General features: G+C 43.2%; 3 protein-coding genes and 1 long non-coding RNA gene across 6 annotated transcripts; 3 read left to right on the forward strand and 1 right to left on the reverse strand.

Moving 5' to 3' along the window:
• The first annotated feature begins 752 nt into the window (after window positions 1-752).
• LOC147252925 (uncharacterized) lies at window positions 753-5,338 on the forward strand. Its single transcript, XM_086217853.1, has 4 exons — window positions 753-1,435; window positions 2,160-2,462; window positions 2,884-2,974; window positions 4,141-5,338. The coding sequence occupies exons 1-4, from the start codon at window positions 1,054-1,056 to the stop codon at window positions 4,562-4,564; spliced, it is 1,200 nt and encodes a 399-aa protein (XP_086073979.1). The 5' UTR covers window positions 753-1,053; the 3' UTR covers window positions 4,565-5,338.
• On the reverse strand, window positions 3,591-17,513 carry LOC147252926 (uncharacterized). 3 transcript variants are annotated; one of them, XR_015118510.1, is made up of 3 exons: window positions 17,142-17,513; window positions 8,437-8,495; window positions 3,591-7,693 (listed from the first exon to the last, which is right to left on the reverse strand). It is a non-coding gene; the product is annotated as an uncharacterized LOC147252926 (long non-coding RNA). The 3 variants fall into 3 exon arrangements; XR_015118509.1 differs by lacking the exon at window positions 17,142-17,513 and adding an exon at window positions 15,117-15,883; XR_015118508.1 differs by lacking the exon at window positions 17,142-17,513 and adding an exon at window positions 14,484-15,883.
• Window positions 6,093-13,163, forward strand: rpz (rapunzel). Its single transcript, XM_086217855.1, has 3 exons — window positions 6,093-6,261; window positions 7,210-7,288; window positions 11,014-13,163. The coding sequence occupies exon 3, from the start codon at window positions 11,068-11,070 to the stop codon at window positions 11,746-11,748; it is 681 nt and encodes a 226-aa protein (XP_086073981.1). The 5' UTR covers window positions 6,093-6,261; window positions 7,210-7,288; window positions 11,014-11,067; the 3' UTR covers window positions 11,749-13,163.
• Window positions 14,669-22,133, forward strand: rpz6 (rapunzel 6). The gene is made up of 4 exons (XM_086217854.1): window positions 14,669-15,192; window positions 15,314-15,558; window positions 17,522-18,018; window positions 18,738-22,133. The coding sequence occupies exons 3-4, from the start codon at window positions 17,525-17,527 to the stop codon at window positions 19,426-19,428; spliced, it is 1,185 nt and encodes a 394-aa protein (XP_086073980.1). The 5' UTR covers window positions 14,669-15,192; window positions 15,314-15,558; window positions 17,522-17,524; the 3' UTR covers window positions 19,429-22,133.
• Window positions 22,134-23,007: the final 874 nt, after the last annotated feature.

Below are 23,007 nucleotides of genomic sequence, written 5' to 3' on the forward strand. Positions count from 1 at the left end.
CCACGTCCATTTTTAACTTTGCATGCGTTCCAGGTCTGATAGTAAAATGAAATTGAAAGTTTCATCAACAAATATGCAATTTAGTGTATTAACATGGATTAGGAATTACTTAACAAAAAGGAAACACATTTGGTATTTTTAACTTCCTACACATTTCCTCATAAAACAGTGTTTTTTTGCAAGAAAAATATTTTTCCTTTCTTTGGTATTCGGAAACTGGATATTTTCATAATGTCACACACTAGTTTATTAATTAACCCACTTTGTGCATTAGCCTAATAACGGTCAGAGGTAATCAATACTATAAGCGATGTTAGTATTTCTTGAGAACTTTAAAACATCAGGTGGAAGAAATATTGAGTTATTTCACATGAGTGAAGGCAAATAGGGTAAAAACTAGTTAATGAATGAAATGTACAAAAGTAGAACAAGGGTAATTTTTGTATAGACAAAAGCCCAAATTATCTAGTGTATCACTAAAGTTGTGTTACTGATTGAATTGTGTGGACACGTTTGGTTTAGCTGGATTTTTTTGTTGTTGTTCTAACTACGCTGTTCATTGTTGTGATTTGATTTTTTTTAACAGTAAAAGTAAAAGTATAGCGAGAATCAATGACAATTAAGGTACATCAAAGTACTTTTAATACCGAGTTACATTCCAGTGTACTTAAAGTGATAAAATATAACTACTGTCAGACCGATCTCGTTTACGTGCCTGCAGTCCTCCGAGCCACCAGGTGGCGCTGTGGCACCGGACATACGTTCCCTGACAGGCAGGGGAGTAAGTGAAAGACGCAGGCAGGAAGCAAAGCCGTATCTTTGAAAGTGGATGGGTGGATGTTTTAGTTACTCCTATGATGGATAAAACAGCTAGGGAAATAGAAGACTATATTTGTTGCTTCATAGTCTCGTTTTGTACATCACCTAACCGCTTTGGATCTTTTTATTAGATGTGTGTATTTTTACGAGCTCGCGTCTCGGTGAGTCTCGGCGTCTGATAGCTTAGCCTCCTTGTTGGACGCTTTTCCACATAAACACAGGCCGATTTAAACGATGAATTTAGTTAAAAACACAAGTATGCATCAACACCTGCGCGACGAGGAAGTCCTTGTGGTGGAAAACGCCATTCGGTTGGCGATAGACTCGATCATAAACGTGCTTTACGGTGTCAACAGTGCCAGGAGTCGCGAGTACCAGCGGATGGTGGCCGACAGGGACAAAGAGATCCAACGGCTGGAGTGCAGACTCGGGGAGATCGAGCAGGATCTGCAGGTCCTGCGCCAGCAGGGATGTTCCTGCGGGCTGTTTGGCAGCAGCATTGTAGGCTCACAGAGCCCCGATGACCGGCAGAAGGGCGAGCAGAGCGGCTTCAGTCAAGACTGCATGGACGCTGAGCTGGTTGGAGGGGAGCAGCAGTGTGACATGAGTAGCTCCTGTAAGTAAGTTAAACATCCTGTCAGTCTAAGGAATTTTTTCTGCATTTTTGCTTCATTTATTTTACAGTATGTGTTTGTAACGGTAGTTTAAACGCTTTATTTCTTTTATGAAGTGAATTATTTGTGAAGTTACCCTCCCCAGTGACAGCCTGACAGCCAGTGAGAATTCAAAATATGATCTCTTCGTTGTCCATCTTAGTCCTCTTTGACATCACAATAATGAGAGTTCCTTTAATTTCGTCCATGCTCGGCTCCGTAAACACAGCCTTCCCCTCGACTCATCCCCATCCTTATTTAGGATCTTAAAATACTTTTTTTCCCTCATTACTCTGATCCTTGTCTCATTTTGTACAGGCCCATTGTTTAAACCTCGGTGATCAAGTTCAACTCTGCATTTTAGAGGCCGATGAGCACATATTGTTAACCTCAGATTAGACAGGATCATTCAAGTGGATCTTCTATTCATTATCTGTGCTCAAAGGGAATCAGAGTTACATCCGAGAAGCTGCACTGAAAGAAAATGTTCCGTTTTTGCTGCATAAATAAAATAGTACCTGATCAATATTCTGTCAGTTGACTGATCCGTTCTCAATCTGTGTCAATAAAAGGACAAATAAGATAAACTCTACTGCAATACTTTAAATAGGGTGTGTGTGTGTGTGTGTGTTTTGAATATGTAACCTCCATCCCTGAGTATTTCACATTTGTGTCCTTTCTCCACAGTGGGTCTTTACGCCAGACCACCATCACACGTCTCCTCCCAAAGCCTGGAGGCAGCTCTCCCCTCGTCCCCCAGCAGATTGGATCTGGACCAGAGCTGCACCTCCCACTCTGCTGAAGCCGTGGGTGTATTGGAGGTCATCAGGAATCCTCCGCCATCTCCACCCAGCAGCATCATCATCAAAGAAGAGCCATGTGACATCGACACGGTCTTAATCAAGTGGGAGATGAGTGAAGAGAGATTCTGCGAGCCCCAGCAGAGGGCAGCGAGTCCATGTCACCACAAAGACAGCAGCAGTTTCAAAAGTAATGTAACTAAGTTTGATGATTTATCATATGGTAATGTTCACAATGGCCACGTTGATGTATGATTCTGTTATTGGGTGTTGAGCCACAGCCTTGTCTAAGTCACCATCCAAGGATATCAAGTGTTTAAAGTTGGCTTTAACAGTTGGGAGCTTATCAGATACTGGTTTACCTAAACTCAAATGTTGCTCATTTTAAGCTTTATTTTCATTCAGTTGACGTTGGCAGCCTCTCATCCATTTATTCAATATGAGTTGAGAGGCATTTAGCTTATTTTGGTCAAATAAAATAAAGTCATGCAGATATCTTCAACCAGCCTCCAGCCGTGTGAGGAGCTGCTCGACGAGCCAAAACATGCAACATTCTTTTGTGTGGTTTGTCTTTGCGTGACTAAGACTTGTATTCCTTCTGATTCTGTCAGAAAAACTGGAGAACAGAGAAGGTAAACGAACCGGGGAGATACCTCAGGCAGATCTGGCTGGACCGCAGACGGCCGAGACAGAGCACCTGAGGTGGGTTCATGAGGCCACGGTGACCTCATCAAGAGTCGGTACCTGTGTGTTTTAGTAAAGTTAGAAACACTAGAGATGTTGATAGCAGGGTATGTATGCCAGAGGTGGGATGCATCTTTCCAGTATTAAACTCAGGGGTGATTGTTTATCCCTTATTTGCAGACTATGTGTCAAAAAGGTAGATGTCTTCACTTTAGAATCCTCTTCCTGTAAATTAAAAATTTAAAAAACCCCACCTGATGACTCCCCCTGCATTAAGGAGTGTGGAATAACCCGTTTAGTCCCATAACATTAGGAATATCTGAACGGTTAAAACATTCGTCATTATGAATGTTCATGTCATATTAGCAGAGAGCTCTGATGTTGCTCTGTAACTTGGTAATGTTGAGGCTGTTGAACAGTGGGGGAATTACAGCATAAGTTGAGCGGTTTGGTCCGGTGACACTTGGGATGTCTGAGGGGAGAACAATTCAATTGTCTTCTACGCGTTTGCTAGCAGAAAAGTGGCCGTTTTAGCTGCTGTGATTGGCTAAGATAAAGGTCAGCCGAATCTGCTGGCAGTGCCTCCAGGCTCGTGCTTTTACTTTCAACAAACACATACGCAGAGTCAGGCTTCGAGATACTTTATTGATCCAGTGCATGCCGACATTTCACAAGGACTTCAATCATTTTGGCTCTGCGTCAAAGACATTTTCAAACAGTTTTTTTTATTCCCATTGTTACAACAGAAACACATTTGAAAAGTAGAAAACAAGCAGTTATTGTTCCATTTTTGTTTGATAAAAAAACCTTGAAGGACGACTTCATTGTAGAATTGCCGGTGGTGCTCGTCCTCTCAGTTTTGTCGAATAAATGACCAGAATCAGTAAATGGAATAATTCCTGAGCAGCTGACGGTGTCTGAGATGTGTGTGGAACTCTTTAGCCACACTAAGATGCCGTGAAGACGAGCAGCTTCAGAGTGCGTCGGCTGATACAAAGAGCAGCCATTCATTGAGCCGGCTGCCGTCACACGTTTATCACGCCGATCCAGCAGAAATTGGCCGACTAATCTTCAATCTCCTTTTACTAGAATAGTTTTCAGCTCATAGTGACAGGTGAGAATGTGTTTGCTGCTTTTGAGCGGTACACTACCTCATCTCCCGTCTCCTCTCTTGTCCTCCTCAGGAACAAGAAGAAGAGCGTCCCAATGTCAGAGCTGCCAGAGGAGGCCCAGAGATTGAAGCGAGCAGCCTGGAGAGCAGCTTCCAGGCGCTACTATGCCAGGAAAATCGCCCGCCAGCAGGCCAGCCCCTCTGCTACCTTACACCACCATACGAACTCCCAGTATTCACATCCCATCTCCTTTGTGGACAAGAGGAAGAGGACGCTGATATCCGAGTTGCCTGTTGAGTCTCAGGCGCTTCAGAGGGAGGCGTGGAGAGCTTCATCGAAGAGATACTATGCACGCAAATTGGCTCGCCACCAGACGGAACCCACACAGTATGAACAACTGCTCCAGAACATGGAGCCTCCTGGAGACCCGGAGGGAACCAACGGAGGAGGGTCCCACACCAGCAGCGGAGGACTGGGAGGAATTTTGTGCAGCTGATACAAGAATAGAACTTAATTCAGAGGACTAACAGCAGACGACATGACTGAGTTTTGTCATATTTTGGTTGATATACACTTCTGAAAATGACATTTCTGCTGATTCGGGCCGAATAAGTTTTGTTTTAAAAGAAACTGCCTTGTAAATTCTCATGTTTCTTTGTTGCATTAATCACCTGATTGCATTCATGTCACCTCGGAGCAAAATTCTATTTATCTCCTCTTCCTTATGCTCACTGCGCCACAAACATGTATGAAACACTTAAATGATTGAGGAAATGTAGGGCAGTATATTCATAAATTGTACAGTATACACACTATTAACTGTTGTACCACTGCAGCGCCCCTGGAGTCCAATAACTGTAACTACAATTCAGGCATCATGTTTTTGTGTTCAGCAGCTCATATCTGGATCTCCTTTTTAGTTTTGTTATTTTACTCTTTTGTAGTAACACAAAGAATTGTTCTGTGCTTTTCTAATTGAGGTTAAAGAATAAAATCAAGATTTTTTTTTTTTTAAATACAGCTCTGGTGTTTCGTTTGTCCCCAAAAGATCATGTCTTTATCAACAGTGTTTCTGTCGTTTTATTCAGCAAGTTTTCAATTCACACCAGATTTTTTTCCCTTTCATCATTAAATGAGTGCAAGTCTGACCCTGGACGTTTTTCTTTTTAGTCCAAAACATGTGCTTAACTGTGAAAATTATGAAGTACAACAAAAGACAGTTTTCCCATGTACTCATTTATTCTTAGGCTTGTTAAATGCTACAAACGGCAGGTCAAGTTTTCCAGTAATACAGGAAAAGAAAACCGTCTATCCAATGAGAGCAGTGCGTCGTTTCTTCATTTCGAAGGGACCATGTGACAAACGGAACTGCTGCCATTTAGGGCGCTGTAGCAGATTTAGCTTCAGCTAATTTTCATCTGCGCACCACTGGCAGATTGTAAACTAACACACAAACAATACAACGCATTTATACATAAAACACATGATGACAAAGACGGTCGACCATGGCGGGGTATGATGACGTGGGATTAAAGGTACTGGGTAATAATCACGTGAAGAGGGAATATAGCGGGTGGTGACGTGCAGGTTTGTAAATGTCGGTTTGAGACCGTCAACACTGGAGAACACCTGCGCCGCCCGCCCCCTCCCCCAACACACACACACACACACACACACACATTTTTACATGACAAACAAGAACGTCTTGCCACAGGGACTGTTATTACGCACGTCAACCGACCCGCAACTGACTTTGCATGCGTGCTACTGCAGGTCAGAGCGTCTGCATGGCGCAGTGGCATCATTGTGAAACGCGATCTGTTAAACAGCTGCCGCGTCAAATGCGCAAGGAGGACAGGCGCGTGTCCGGCTGTTGCGCTGACTACTGCACATGGTTTACCCCGCAGGTCTGACGGTTGGTGAGGACCGCCACTTCCAAGCTGCAAACAAAGACTTATTTATTTCTCTTGGGGACTTTGCGTTATAATTTCTTGTTTTGCTTTTCTTTTCTGCTGCTTCTAGACAACCCGCGCGGAGGGGAGGAATGTCAGCGCTCCCCCTTGGTTTCTGTAGCACGAGGCTCGCTATATCATCGGGGGGATGCGGGTTCTTGACGCTGGCTCAGGTCTCGACATGACATGAAAGAAGGCAGACGCAAAGATCCTGTCAGTGGCTGTGGTTGTAACAAACGAGGTGGGAGCCACAAACATCAGTGCGATCTCAGAGAGGCTGTAAAACTTCCTGCCAGAAGCCAAAACACTTTGCACAGGTGGCTTTTTTTTAACTCAACAGCTTTAACCGTCGCGTCCCCGGTCTGACAAGAACTCGGATTTGTTTCGGCTATCAAGGTGCTTTGGGGTGGCAGAGAAATTTTGAGTGGGATGTGATCAACGTGCAAAATACTAAGTTGCAATCTGCTGTGCAATATGCGCAATCTGGGAGGCTGCTTTTCTGTTGCGCTCCGCTGTTAAATTGCCAAACAATACGGAATTAGTTGATCGTAGCTTTAATTTAATCACACAATTTGTAGATCTTGAATAGAATTATCGTGATATTTACCTCGTGGGCTGGATAATATTGTTTTTTCCATCTCCTTTAGCATGTTAAGACTTCTCTTTGCCTTTGGATACACCTGCGCACTTTTGGAAAGGCTCGTGTGGATCCACGCTTTTCCTCGAGCTTTGTTGGATTCTACTTTCGTGGGAAAAATATCCTGATATTTATTTGGTTCAGTCCACAAGAAAAGGGTCTCTTTGACTCCTAAATCCCATCAATGGGCTATTTGTTGCCTCCTATAGAGGCTGCGGGGCTTGGCAAACACACAAGCGGCTGCGGAAAGTATTTTTAAAGCTCAGCTGCGCACTGACTGACAATTTCTTCTTAGTTCTAACTGTATGGCTATTGGATGGACCACAATAAATTCAAATCATAGGGGTACATGATGGTGTTTTAGAGGATGGGTTTTATAGTTCCAGGCCACAAATATGATATTATAAATTAATATATCTGAGCATCTTAATATTTGGGTCCAAAATTGCCATTTTTTTGGTCTGGGGAGGGCTCTGGGCTCTTAGATAAAGGTTTTGTAGAATTGGATCACCCCTACATATCCAACATACATGGAAGTGTCCTTTTTTGCAGGGGTTGCTGGGTAGAAGAAAGAGACTGTCGAGATTGGGACTTTCAGAAGAGAGTCCTAGGTTGGTTCACTGCTGGAAAGGTAAGAAATCCTATGTTCTGGTTGGGCCAATGGTGCTTAATGTTGGCTGGGATGAGGATGGAGGCCTTATATTCCACATTTGGTCACTTAGATGGAGGTTTTCAGGTGTATTTTTGGTGACTTTGCCATGAGACAGTGTAGGGAGGGTCAGGGCAGTGGAGTGCATTAACAAGGAAATATGGAGGGACGGCTAGGGGGAGCCATAGCGGGGCTGGGAGGCTTCTTGCTGGCCCTGAGCTCTCAGGAGGGGGAATACTTTGCTTGTTTAAGTACTTACTAGTGTAGAAAAACTCCGGAAGACCCTCCATTGTGATATGTAAGCCTTCATTCTACAGTTATTGTCTGAACTGCGTTATCCTGCAGGGTCTGCCTCCTTGGAAGTGTCCAACTCTCACACTCATTTCCCTGAAATTAGGGAGCAAACTTATGTTAAAAGAGCATATGACTAATTATATTTCAACGGAAATACAATTTAATTACTTATTGAGAATTTAATGACACTTAATGTGTAAGTTTGGTATTAGCCTAGCCTTGCTATGCAGAAAGAGAGCATTCAAGATGGCTACTGCCCAGGTTCACACTTCCTGATTAGAGACACACAGCTGCTCTGTTTACGATCTAGAGTAAGTGAATTCCGTCCAGATAAAACTTGAAGTGTTCATCTCTTCAATCACGACTCTGTGTATATGATGCACTCACTAACGGAGGTGAGCGGAGAGGCGAGAACCACAACTTTAGGCCAAGACTGGCAGGCTGATTAGTCGGAGTTCTCTTGAGGTCATGCTGGGGTTGGTTAACTCACATAGAGGTCTTAAACCCAGCAGTTGTAATGTTTAGATATTTTAATAAATAGTAATTTATTAATATATCAACCTGTATGACCATTCATTTGTCCTCACGTCTCTGAATTGATTCAAAAAGAAACACTAAACAACCAAGTCCAATAGTAAATAAATGTATTTGCTGGTGACACCCTAGTTTATAAAGAATTTAACTTGCACAAAGGGTTAATTTTCCTTTCTTTGTATCTTAGTGTTGCCCAACTTATTTACGAACCCTTACAAATGTAGGAATCACAAAATGATGATGTTCCAGAGAATTACTTTGCATCAATTAGATCATTTAAAATAATTTAACCCTTCAATTACCTGCTGTCGTAGTTTGCCGTATGGTGTGGAGACATGTTCCGTCTATCATATGGCGTGACCTGTGAACACAAGGACATAAATGCAATGCATTATCCTTTGGTAATTTAGTTGCTGTGAAGCTCCAATACAAAAACCAGAAACACCTAGCTGGGTGGAACTATTACATGTAAAGAAATAAATTAAGATGGACCAATAAACTGTAGGGCTGACACATAGGGAATGAAGCAATTTTATATGAAGCAACCTTGTAAAAAAGGCCTTCTGGGATCATTTATGAACTTTTTGGTCTGCTCTTCCAACATTGAACTCAAGTAGATTTATGAGAGGGATTAAATGGAGTTAAACCTCAGACTGTTCTAGTGTTTTTCCCTATGCATTTAAACCCATCATTTAAATTGAATCAGAAATGAAAGGGTTAAATCGTTCTTCTGTGTCACAGCTTTCAGTCCTGCAGTCGTGGTGCTGAAATCTGATGGTCGTTAAAAGTCATTTACAGCCCCCTCTGGTGGTCACAGGTATATAGATTTAGAGGAGAGAACACAACAGACACACACGCACACCCTCTCAGGGGTGTCTGTCTGGGCGTGCTCTGCCTTGCGGACACTAGCTGTCTGGGTCACTATTGTCAGCACCACACTGGTGTTGAGATTATGGTGTTATGTTTGAGTCGTGGGTGTTGGCTGCATGCCGAGCAGACACAGAGGTGTGCAAGAAGATAACACGGATACTAGTATGTACTTTCTCTTGGTATTCAGCCATCAGTCAGCTCATACAACCCTTTAAGACAATTTGTATAGCAGCTCCTGTTGTATATTAAACACGTCTTCCAGCTTCCTAGACTGTGACGTGTGTTTTCTAGCTGCACTGCAGCTGAGACTGCCGTTGTCCACCCATTAGCTTCTCCTGCAGCGTCTCCCTGCACGACTTCCTCATGAAGCCAATAGTGCTGCTGACTGAGGAGCTATCAGCCTGGCCCATAGAAACACATTGAGGGCGGTCTGGTGCTGAAAAAGCTTCAGCGTTACTCTGTCAGAGAGGCTTGTTGTTAACTCCTTCACTGCTGACAACTGCGGCAAGCAAAGGAAAAAAAATCTCCTGTTCACTTCCTGGTAGAGAGACTGCATGTGAGCAGCTGAGTTTTTGTTTCATTTCATCTGATCGGGACAATTTCCTCACTCTACCAACACAGGACGGGCTTCCTGTGTGAGTTTGAAGAGGAGACTTTGGTGTAAACTGTGTCCTCTGTCCTCCAACACTCAACCAGTCCAGCACATCGCCGTAACGATCATTTGTCATGTTGCTGGAAGTGCCGTGAAACTGCTCATTCTCTGTGCCTGTCAAAGCATTTCAAGTGTTTCAGGCTTTGGAGAGCTGAACAAATCCATTTGTGCTGATCAGCTACTGAAGAGCTGAATAGCATACCAGCCAGATGGATGTCAGCTGCTTTTTTGCAACGGCTAAATGTTGCTATTAGGATTTGTTCTGCTTGTCTGTAAGACGATGTGTTTATCAGACATGACATCAGCTGGTGGACAGCTGCACGAGGCTTTAACTGTGGCCTTTTTCTCGTCTCAGTGGCCATCAGATTTATGGCCACACACATTTGCACACAAATCTCACACTTATTGATGCAGTTAATTCTAATAGTCATTGTTTTGTTTTTTATACTGTTACATGCCTCGAATATCTTGTCAAAAAGAAAATTAGCAGAAAATAGTACCTTTTTAGATTTTCCCATAGCCCAAGCTGACATCAAATTGTTTATATATAAAAAAACACTCCTCGTGCATTTTATTGCTAAAACTATAAAGAAAAGACGGAAAACACCAGAAGGATGAAACAATGTGTCTTTCAGCTAAGCGACATCTCATGCAGACCCTCATCAAAATAATCTTAAATCTGTACTTGCAGATCTTTTTATTAATAATTGGGATCTTTAATTAGCAGTGCTAAAGGTCCACACTCACACACGCCCGTTTGGAATGGCAAATATGCCGTTTTCTTTCATAGGAAATGTTATGTAATCATACAAAACCAAAACTGAACGCATATAATAATAATAATAAAAGATTGTGCCATTTTGTAACATAACAGCGACATTGCTGGCCATGCTGGAGGAGCCTGCAGGTTTGTGTGCCCCAGCATACAAACTCCCTCATGTTCATCCCAGGGGAAGAACGAGTCAATCAATAAGCATATCTGGTCATTTAAATCCTATGTAGTTGTTCAAATATAATGAGCAATAAACCAAACGTTCTTCCACCGCCACCAGCATCTAAGTGCACAGTCAGGAAATGCCTGTAGGTGCATCGGAGTGTCCTTGAGGAACTGCTGGCAGGCCTCCATGCGAAGTTGTTCTGACTTGATACAATTAGAATAGATTTGAGTCCTGATGAGGACCATTTGAGTAAATGTTGGCGCGAGCTAGCAAACTCCCAGTACTGGTGTGCTGGGGAGACTGGCTGACCCTACAACTTCATATTGTTTTTAACCCCTATTGTTGTTTTAAACCCTGAATGCCACAGTTTCACTTAAACTCTAATCTTTCTCTCCTCTGTCTCTCTCACTGACGTCTAGGCTTATCGCCACCTCCTGAAGTGACCTTGGCATCTGCTCCGCCTGGAAACCACAATGGAAGATGACATCAATGAGGACCGGGCCAAGCTGAAGCAAAACCTGTGCCATGTGCTCAGGTGTGTGTCGACTATCTCCTCAGCAGCAGCCGTCATTAACCCCATTTTTGGTGTGGCTGGTGCCCTGATCCGCGTGGTGCTGCACCACGTGGACGATGAGGACATCCGCACCCTAAAGATTCAGTTCGGCCTCGTCAACGAGGTGCTGAACCAGCTTTCTGAGCAGAATCGCAACACGGTGTCACAGATCAAGAAGGGCCTGATCGATTGCCAGTATGGCCATGTGGAAGAGAACCTGAAGAACCAGTACAGGATGTTCATGTTGATGGTGAATGCAGAGCCAGACCAACACGAGTGCAGAAAGAAGAATTTTGTAGAGGGCTACTCCACTGACTTTGGTGACCAGAATCTCCACACGCTTTTTGATGGTGTGGTGGGCAAGCGGAAGCTCTTCAGCAGGCCCATTCTGGAGGTCTACATGGAGCACTCGCAAGGCAACCGCTGCATCATGGAAAACCTCTGCAAACGGCTGAACTGTCTGTTCTGCATCGGGCTCATCGCCTTCATGGGCTACTCTGCCATCATCCAAGACGACGAGGAAACGCTGACCCTGGAGTGGGCGGATAGGATGGAGGAGGTGCAACAGAAGATGAAAGAGGCTCTCAGCAGGTGCAAATGAAGAAGCTGGTCCCTCTCTCCTGATTCAGGACCTGCATGTCGACATTCCTGCTAGCTTCTGCTCTTCCTACACAGCTACATTCACTGTTATAAATCTCTGAATATATTATCTCAATCCCTACCTGTCCTAACTTCATATGAAAGTAGTCTTTGAGATTTGAGAACAACAGCGGGACTCTTAGGGGGACAGTGTCCTCCTGTTGCTAAGAAACAAAAGGAAGCAATTAGGGAAGAACCAATCAAGGATAATTGGAGGTGAGCGTCATTTCCAGTAGCAAGACTGAGATAAAGGTAGACTTCAGCAGGCGGAGGTCTCTGATGTCTGCTACCCTGACCATCAGCTCACATAGACATTGATTCTTCAGGCAATTTGAAACATTATAAACCAGGGTTTCAACTGGTCTCTTTGGCGTTAACGGCTATGTTGATTCCAAATCCACTCTTTAAACTAAGCTGAGCCATAACGTGCAGTATCACGTTGCTGTAGATGTCCTTCATCGAAACACTGTCCATAAATCAGACTCTGAATGGGAACACACCCTCTTTACTATGTTTTTATCCTAAAATTTACAAAAGTAATGAGTTATTCAACATTGCAGTTACATGTGTTACAACAAAACACATTCAAGTTGGCCTTAAAGGAAAAAAGAATATAAAATCGAGCTCAGACTACTGTCATATGAAGGTGTGACCACTAGAGGGCATCACTTATCCACGCTAGTGAATCAACTGCTGCGTACGCCAACAGTTATCAGTCTCCCGTTGAACCAGCTTCAGTTAAAACACAACATACAAAGAAATCACAAGTGCAATGTCTTCTAAAGTTTATGCAAAACTAAATGTGTATCCCTCCTTCCACGCTTTTGCAAATTTGATATATCTTCATATTTTAGGTGTGCTTGAGCGTCGTGCATAAACAATTGTCGCAATTATTACTCATTATCGTCAGTGGGCTGCTGCTTTGTATCATTGTGAGGATTTAGATCTTGACGTGTAGAGGGGAAATTGAATTTATATTATTTTTATATTCATTTTTTTTTTTTTCACTTAAGCCTCTGCATCATAAATGTTTTGGCTGTTCTTCTGCCCAACAGTGCCTAAAATGCTGTTTTGTATTCTTGTGTTTTTTAAGGGTTATCATGTTAGTCTTTGACTTGGGTTGAATGAAGTGTCGAGTGAATGTTCATACTCTACAGTTAAGATTTAAGGTTTAAATTTAAGATTTATATTCTGCATGTATAATTGAGTGGTAACATATGGGTTGCATCAAAAATACGAATAGATTCCGACGGTCTCACTTGTTAACAGTTCTGTCCTGAAGTGGAAGTTTTTGTTTCAGGTGTTGGTCCACGTCTGTCATGAACACTACATATTCATCATTTGCTTCAAAATAAATGAAACACTTCAAAATAAATGAACCTCTTCAAGCTTTGAATGAACAAACGGGACACCAGTTCTGTCACTCTAGTAACAGAATCAATTATCCAGAACAAGTAAAAAGATATGTTTGAAAGTAATTCATGTTTTGAGATGTGGAATGTGGCGGCACGGTGGTGCACACTCACAGCCACACCTACAGTCAGTTTAGAGTATCAATCAGCCTCGTCCCCTCTTGATGTCTTTGGACTGTGGAGGAAGCTGGAGTACCAGAGAGAACCCACGCAGGAACAGGGAGAACATGGAGACTCCACACAGAAAGATCCTGTGCCCAAGCCGGGTGTCAAACCCTGAACCTTCTTGCTGGGAGGTGACAGTGCTGACCACTGCACCACCGTGCCGGCATCTTCTAACATACCCATAAATATTTCCCACCTCCAGAACTGTTAGTTATGTAACATAGCCTAAGATTCGCATCCATGAGGCCCCTCCCAGGAGGAGCAGGACAGTGATCGGACTGGGAACACGTTGGTGTGGTTGATAAAAATTCAACAGCTGATAAATGTTCCACTGTATGGCGAGATGGTTCCTGAGTGACCGCCTCAGTCAGACATAATACCGCAATATCAGTAGCAAAAGAAACATGCGCCTTTTAAATGAGCAGCAGAAGAGTGCATGGCTCAGTTTGAGTGTAGATGCAGTAGACAAATTCCCAAATGCAGCTATGGTACATGTATTTAAACTGAGGGCAAGCCTGCACGGGTAGACACAGAATGAGGGGTAAAAGAAGCTCAACCAAACATAGAAATAAAGATAATAAATCAAGCAAAAACAAAACCTACTGAAACAGGCACAAATGTTGGTTGTTGGGTTAAACATATTCGAGTTTTTCCTTTTCTGCCAAGGTTTCGAACACACTGGTATTCATGAATGTCCTCAGCTGGTTCAGGAGGAGGCCGCAGATCCAGGAGGAAACGTGAAATAGCAGTTTACCCAATTGTACGCCAGAGGGCGCAAGCACTCCGATAGATGCGCTGTTACACCTGTTTCTTGAGCTCCAGGAGGATTCACTGACTCAAGCATCACATGTCTAAACTGACGATTTTCTAAAGCCTGTTTAAAAAAACAACAACAACTCCATTTCCCATATGAAAGATATTTGAGAGATTAGAGACAAAACACAAACGTCTCCAGGAGAATTCAAATGGGCACATACAATAAATACCTGGGGTGTACGCCTCTCATGTCATCATCCAGCTGAACAGGTTTCACCCTCAGCTCTTAGATAGCGACTCAAAAGCGTAAAATGCGGATTCCAAGCGTTTGACATGCAGATTAGGAAGTATCTGGGAGACTTACCTGCCCTGCTGGCTGGAGGCTGCGAGGAGGATCTCACAATGAAGCTTATTTTCGCTGTCAGATAATCCTCTCTCTCTCTCTCTCTCTCTCTCTCTCTCTCTCTCTCTCTCTCTCTCTCTCCCCCCCCCACATCCTTTCCTTTTAAGCCAAAGAAAATATTTCAGTTAAAAGTAGACCAACATGGCATAAAGACACGTGGAAGAGAAGAATCAATTCGGGTGCGGGAGGATCCGCTTGAGCGCTCGCAGGGCGCGTCGTGTGCGCACCAGCGAGGAGGTTCAGAGCCTCAGAAACTCGAAAGGCTGATGAAGAGTGACGGCGTTTGTCCCATCGCTGAGGGGACGTTACAGAACAACACTGTGTATTTATACACTGTGACACGTGTGACTAGGGAGAGGTGACGCGGACCTGTGCCGGAGTTATAAATAAACACTACGCGGTTAACAAATTCGTTGCCATTCGGAAGGATGAGCCATCATCTCAGCACAGGCGAGGCCCCGAGTCACGCATCTGTTCAGCAGTTGGAACGCTCTTGTGATTGCAAATGTAAATAACGATGAGGATCATCACACTTTTACACACACACGCCAGTCATTTGTTTTTGATTTTGTTTTTCTCAAGAAGCAATCTTACCGTGCGGATGCTTTAACTGCTGGAGATCATGATATTTGCGCCAAATGTGCGCAAAAGGAGACTTCTTTCAGAGGAGGTAGATGATGGTTTAGAGGAAAAGATGCCGTAAAGCTCCCCGAAATGGTGACATGAGCACTGATAGGAAAACAGATAACATGTTCTGTCTGTCTGTCTGTCTGTCTCTCTATCCTTTGCAGATATTGTGCGCGCATCTCCTCTCTCTCTCCCTCCCTCTCTCTCTCTCTCTCTCTCTCTCTCTCTCTCTCTCTCTCTCTCTCTGTCAAACCTGTTTTCAGACCTCTCCTCAGCTCCACAGCAGAAAAGAGAACCGTGGGGATTTTCTCAAACTTGAAGGGGAAAAAAAAAAACTCCACCAAAAAAACTTGTTTGCAGCTGCTGAGGCTCATCAGTCGTGAACGACCAGCTGATCGGCGTCATTCAGGTACAGAAACACGCTGTTGTTGGAGGAATGTTGTGCATGTCCTTATCCTACATCTGAAGAGGTAAAAATGCTGTAAGGTGTGTCCGCTGCTCCCGACAGACCCGTGCGTAAAAAGACCTCCACTGCATTTCTGGTGCTGGTTGCGCATGACAGGGAGACAAAAACACGCTCTTCTCCTTTTTTTCCCCCTTTCGTTTCCTCATTTTTTTGCAAGTGCATCCATTTCTCTCCATTGCCATTATTCATGATTCGATTTGCTTCGTTGAATGTTGTTATCACAAAGAGAAAAGGCGCATTTTAGATGAACAAAATGAATGTTGGTTCGTGGAGGAGTTGAGTGACGCAGCATCTGGAGTTGTAGATGAAGATGTGAACGTGGAGGAATCACTTCTTTATGTGCGTGAGGCCACCAGCAGGGTTGTGAGGGATTCTTTTTTTTTTAAACACAGTTTAGTCTTGAACTGCTCTGGTCTGACGTGACTCATACACACACACACACACACACACACACACACACACACACACACACACACACACACACACACACACACACACACAACACCCAAGGACATTTTCTCATCCAGCCACCCATTTTGCTTTTGTGACATCACTACCTGCATCTTTCAGGGTGTTTTCTTTTTAATTCTGCAATTCAGAAGATTGAATTCAGTGACAATAAACCTGTCAGCATAAAGACATTTGAAATAATAATAATAATAATAATAAAATTCATTTCTTAATGATAACAAGCAAGGAGCTTCTTGGAAGTTTCTAATTTAGTGACAAACCTTTTCAGATAGCAAGCATTTGCAGAAATATCCTACAATGTTAAATCCTGAAAAGCTTCTCAGTGGTGTAGTTTAATTTGATCTTTGAGGGGGAAAAGAGACCAGAATGGTTTAAAAAAATAATAATTAAAAAAGAAATCATTCCAGGGCGCTGCTTGACGATGCAGAGTCACGTGATCAATGGTGGGACCATGGTCATTATTCACTGAATACAAACACAAACCCAATACTTCCATGTTTGCTGCAATTTTTCATGTTTTTTAAGTAACATCCCTGTAATTACTGTTTTTTTTTCTTTAGACTTTTCCATAATTTTATTTGAATTATCACTGTTGATGGGACCCTTTTCCTTGCCAAAATAATCTATTGTGCAGGTTCAGCACATCAGGATGCTGATGGTGACCAATGCACAGATGTTTATTATGATGGGGTCAAAAGAAGGTCGCCCCAAATCCCCCACCCGTCTCAAACCCTGGTGCTGCAGATGCTGCAAGATAACGGCAAGAGGCCGAATTGCGCGAAGCAAGCTGTCAATTCAGCGCACGGAGCCGCAGCTGTAAATGTCCCTGAACTTGTTTGTAATCGTCAACCGCCGCAAATAAAGCGTGACAGAAGCCTCGACCTGAGTAGACAAGGAATCACATTGGAATTCAGTGATTCCAAACTGGGGACCCTCAAAGAGGTTTCAAAGTAAATATCAGGGAAAAGGAAAAAACAAACAAAACACTGCCCTGACACAAAAATATATTAGACCTTTAAGCAGTGTTTTTCTTAAAAAGTCTCACGTTTTCTCACCTTTTGGTTCGGGATGTTGGCTTGAATTCCAATGCGTATCGAAAAACCTCTCCACTTTCATATCAGGAGACATTAGACATTTGTTCTGACGGAGAAAACTTCCATGCGCAGTGATAATAGACAAACGTGTAACCGAGTAGAGACTCAATTGATCCCCTTTTCATTTCAACAGACCTGAGAAACGACAGGAACAAATCTCCCTTTGCTTGACCTGCTCATGGCTCATTTACCTGCCTGGGAAAAGCAAAACATGGCTAAAAAGGACTGTCGTGTCCCTAAACCTGCCGGTTAAAGACTAACACCCCAGTTTTGATTTTACACTTCACATCTTCTCCCCTGACTCGTTTATATTCAACACCAGACTTTGTCTTGTCTCTCAGAAAATGACCAGTTCATTGGAAAGGATTGTGGCCCAGAAGAAAGAGGCCATTGAGGCGGTGATGGACATGTTCGAGAGGGGGGCCGAGGTTTTAGCCAGTTCTGTGGGGGAACTCTTCCCCCTCTGTGAGGCTGCTGCTCCAGTTCTACGGCTGGCTTTGGATAATGTCCAGAGCAAAGAGGTCCTCTACGTCAAAGAGCAGTTTGTGACAGTGAGGAGCAAGCTTGACATCCTCTCGACCCAACTGGAAGACATCAACAGTGAGATCAAGAAGGTGCAGCTGGATTCCCAGTACTTTACTGTAGAGGAGAACATTAGGAACCAGTTCCGGAAATATGTTGACATCATAGAGGCCAAACAACAGTTTCGGGAGGTGAAGAGACAGCTTTTTCTGGAGCATTTTGCTAAAACAGGTGGAGAGAAGAACCTGCTTGTGCTCTATGACGCTCTGATGGGGAATAACACCTTTGGAGAGTCCATTCTAAAGATAGTAGAAAGGTAAACCAAAATCATGATGTCCATACATGTTGTTTTGCAGGTGTCTCTGGATAGGGGCAACAAATAAATACCTCAAAGCAATATGTCACCCCAGAATGATCATTTTACTATCAATCACTTATTATTAGATATCTATTTCCTCTTGCGTGACATCTTGGCAAATTGAGGATTCAGAAAATAAATATTCATGCAGGATTAACATCAGCAAAAGTATACAAAAGTACCCTGAGAGTACACTGCACTCACAGTGATGTACAATAAATCCATGTACCCGGCAATGCTGTCATGGCAAGTGAAAGCAGTACGAGGTGGAATTTCAACTGGATGTGCAAACAAAGCTCAAATAAGGGGACCTTGCCACTCTCCACTGTGGAATGTAAACCTGTTCTAGTCAGGCGGCTCCCTCACCAAAGGACTTGTGAAATATTCAGCTTACTAGGTGAACGTGTTTGAGAGTTTGTTATTGGGTGCTTTGTATAATTTGGCTGCTGTTAATCATCATTCTCCATTCGCTTCCCTTATGAGGTCAGCAGTTTCCTGAATTCTGGATTCACCAAGAAGTCATGAAAGGGAAAAAATATCTTCAGGAATCTGTGGTATCTCAGGATGAGGAACTGATAAAGAAATGATAATACTTGGGTGCTAGCGAATGCTTGGCTAGCTAATGCTTGGTAGCTAATGCGTGGGTACTTTTAATTATGATGTCATCTGTTTTGTAGGTATGTAGCAAGGAACCGCCGCCTTCTGGAGGATTTCTGCGTGCAGATGAAGGAGCTCTTCTTCTTGGGCCTGATTGCTCTGTTGGGCCACTGCGCCCTAACTGAGGACCATGAGGAGGAACAGTCCAAAATAGAGGAGTGGAGCATAAAAATAGACGGAGTGGAGTCCAAAATGAAGACGACCATTGAGTCCTGCATTGCTGCCTTCCCAGATCAGGCAAAAATAGACACTCAGCACCTCCTGCAAGCAAAGGAGGACCAGAGTCTACAAGATACAACTCAGCAGATTCTTGAATTCTTGGTGAAAAAGTATGATTGGGTCAGTTGGTCAGTGCGGCTGATCAACCACTCCGGGAGCACCTACCGGAACTGGCGTGCAGGAGAGCACTTTCATCATGTGGCTGGACAGAACTGGTTCGAGGTGCTCCAGGTGAACAACATCAACCTGGTGGTGTCGTACAGCACCAAACCCCATCCGGTGCCGCGAGACGACATCCAGCAGTTGATGGAGGGCCAGGGGAAGAAAGGAAATGCCCCAGCTGTGGTCAAAGTGTTGGAAAAGCAGCTGGGCGGGTTTGTTGTTCACGCTGTCAGTCGCCACAAGGAGTCTGCAGCTGCATGGAGCTTTCCGGAAGACTGTCATTACTGGGAGAGACACAAGAATGTGGCAGTGTGTGTGCACTCGGAGTAGAGTTCACACATTTAGAGGTTTAGGATGATCTCGAAACAAGTAGAGCTGTCAAGGAGAGTTTGTGCTTGTTGTCAGACAGCAATCCTGCGCTGAGAATATCTAAGTTATCATGAAATATTGACGATACCGTCTTTTACTGTTAAAATATTTGAATATTTAATGCACCTTTGAGATTTCAAGCTTCGACTCCTTACATAGTGGATATTTGCTTTATTTGGTGTAGATTATTTGACAGATGTGTCTTAATATGAACTGCCTGCATATGAACCGTGTCTGTGTATCCACTCAGTAACACACTAACCGATTTGTTTACTACCACAAGGTATTTCACTAACATTGTAAAAGTGTCTGCATTTACCTCGGCTGCATGCGGTAATAATCCAGTCTCCCGTGAGAAATGGCTTCTGCACCGGCAGCTGTAAAGAGATGGTTGTGCTGAGGCTGCAGCTGCCGAGCCCTGCTTCCATCTTGTCTGTGCTCGGCAGGCTGGCCTACATAACTCTGGAAGAGAGTGCAGAGGTTACTTTCCCAGGCATGAAAGACAAAAAGCTTTTGGAGATGGTACAATGTGCCTTGTGTTCGCTACACATTCAGCCTCTCGATGCTGAACCGAAAACTACCAGTGCTGTGCCTAAAATAATGTCACGGTTGGTGTTGGAAAAGAAAACATCTCATCTTCACAACATGGCATCAGTTGACAATTGTGTCTTATAATCATTTATTAATGGTGGACATGTTAACAATTTTGTTGACTTAATACAGGTGTGATAACAGTAAGGAATTGACACCACAAAAAAAAAAAAACAACAGATGAAAAATGTTCTTTTGTTGGAATTCATCAAGCGTTTTATGTGTCTGGTAAACGTACACAGAATTCCCAGCTAAGGCTTTTGGGCATCAAGAGAGACGTGTCAATGTTTATCCATAACGAAGGGCGTGTCTGTCCACTCGTCCATCCCAAAACTTATTTAGTAGGAAAAGTTGAGATCAGAGAACAAAATCCCTCATCCCCATCTTTGTATTGATCATCTGTCTTTGTGCAGACGGTCGGTCTAACCTTCAGTCGCCACACTTTGTAAATGTAAAGAGGCATTTGTGAGTCTTGCAACTGTTAAGTGTGATTAAATGATGATTACATAACATGTTCATTAATACCTTCGTTAGTACGACGCATCACTGGACACATAAGTGACCTTTTAGTTCATTTTGTGAAGTCTCGTGGTTTTGTAAGGACGCTAATCATCGTTTTAAATGTATTTATCATTTTTTTTAAATGTACGTCCAGAGTTCTGGTTTACAACAGTGTGGCTCTCACGAAACTCTGCCTCAGAACCTTAAAATCCCTAATTCTCTACTGATAAGGAATTTCAACTGGTGTCCTTTGTTTGAAGTTTCTTGGTCTTATTGTCATAATTTGTCTGTAAGACGAAGAGCCAATCCGACACCGGGGCCTTGACCTGAGGCCGGGGGTGAGGCTGCAGGTGTCTTCAATGAGTCGTTTGTTAATTGTGACTTAGCTGCTAGAACACCTGCTGATAGTGAAGCTGACACTGAGCGTAGCTGTGTTCAGACTGCGTGAAGGTCACGTCTGTGCGTAATGTTCCGATGAGGTATTACTGATAGTGCCCAGCAATGCAAGTGTGGCTGTTTACGAGGGAAGGAGCTCGGCTGTTGTGACTCAACCTCATCTCACGGCCAACCTTGTACATCTGTGGTGGACGTCCGTTCAAGTGTCCAGCGTCAGCCGCCTCTGACTCTCCGTCCTTTTTCTTGTGTCTGACAAATTCCTTCATCACACAAAATTCATCTACACCGATGTATTATTTTAAATTTTCCAGGGCCATCTTTTACATAAATGTACCGTCTTTTTAAACTAGGGATCCATTACACAAATACCTGAGATAAAGTTATAGGATAGCACATTTAAAACACCATTTTATCAACTCTAACCGCATGCACGTTCATACTAACAATCAAAATATAATCAGCGCATGATAAGTCAGCATAGTTTCATGAAAAGTAACAACCAATTGACAAGACAGGGGAGCAGTTAATGGATTTGTTAACAGGTGTAATTTAATATGCCTCTCTTTTCTTGTATAAATGTGATTTATGCCACACTGTTAATGTCTGCACACATTAAAACCAGGCAGTGCACCCTCAGCAACCAGGACTCCGACTAATTTAATTGCTATTTACACGTAAGTCAGCGTTTCCTGACCGCAGCCCCAGCTTGACAGTCTATGAATATCCTCTGGCTGAGCTAATATGCTGCAGACGAGCAGCAAAGTGCTTGGCTTAGCAGGATGGGATCAGTCATTATGCCTGGTGAAGGTGCAGAGCGGGTGGAGACTGTCATCATTTCATATCCCAGCGGATGTGGAGGGTCTGTAGAGGTTTTGTCATAGATCAAACCTGCCAGAATCAAACAAGCGCTGTCTGTAATATATAACGCAGCGTAGCAGGAGGCGAGTTGTTGATGCCTCCTGAGGTTTGGCTCCCTGCAGTGATTTGTGGAGCAACATGGCCGCCTCAAACCTCAACTGAAAATTCAACTGTTTATTATTTTTATTGATATTCTTGTAACTGATGCTCTAAATGTGGAGAACTTTAAATCAGATGGTGATATTATTTCATATTCACGGTGATCATGTGATTTGTTCGCAATTTTTTGTTTTTTCGCCTGATGCACCTGAACTGAAATATGTGACACAGATTAAAAGATCACAATCCAGGGTTAGCGTGGTTTAATGTTGTCTTGGCAACCAACAGTTTATATCGTGTGAAATCGATTCGAGGAGCTGAAAACTAAATCCAAAGTTTTATGATGTAACATAATTTTCATTTAGTTAGAACGTTTTTATCAGAGAAAAAGTATCCAACGGTACGAATACCGATAACAGAGCTCTTTTTTTGAGATGGTAGGTAAGGTTAATGAATGATGGGTGATAATGAGGTAAATGATCCCATTATAACTAGAAAACAGGCATAGTTCAGTCCTGATCTTGACATAGAATATTAAAATATAACAATTACAAGAGTGGACATCCTCACACTCTCTATGTGTATTGACCGATGAACCGTTTCCTCCTGCTTCCAGGCTTCATGCTAACCTCACCAACACTGTTGATAACACACAGGTGGAACTGGCAGCGACTTAACTTTCCCTCGAGTAAAATCAAATATTTAGAGTATTAAAAATTATTCATGTGGATGAAAAATTGTTTTTTTTTTATTGCTTCATTGTTTTGTTTCAAACCAAAAGTGCTGGAGGGTAAAACCCTCACAATAGAAAATGTGTCACCCCGTGAATATGCACCTGCTGTCTTGAGACGACGCAGTTTATGCAAATAGAAACCCCAGACAGGTGACTAACTCACATTTCTGCTTTTCATATATCAGCAGTCATACGTTGCAAAAACAGTCAACGCGGAGCAGACACACAGGAGTGCCAGACAACAAATCAGTCTTCAAACAAACCACAAAACCCGTCCGCAGACCGAGGAAATGTTGCAGTTTAACAATCAAAACCAGAAACTCCGAGGTGTGAGCCTGCCCACACACGCTTTTCATCAATCG

Source organism: Aulostomus chinensis, chromosome 11, assembly GCF_037954235.1.
Source record: "Aulostomus chinensis isolate RoL2024-O1b breed Wild chromosome 11, RoL_Achi_v1.0, whole genome shotgun sequence".
Lineage (NCBI taxonomy): Eukaryota > Metazoa > Chordata > Actinopteri > Syngnathiformes > Aulostomidae > Aulostomus > Aulostomus chinensis.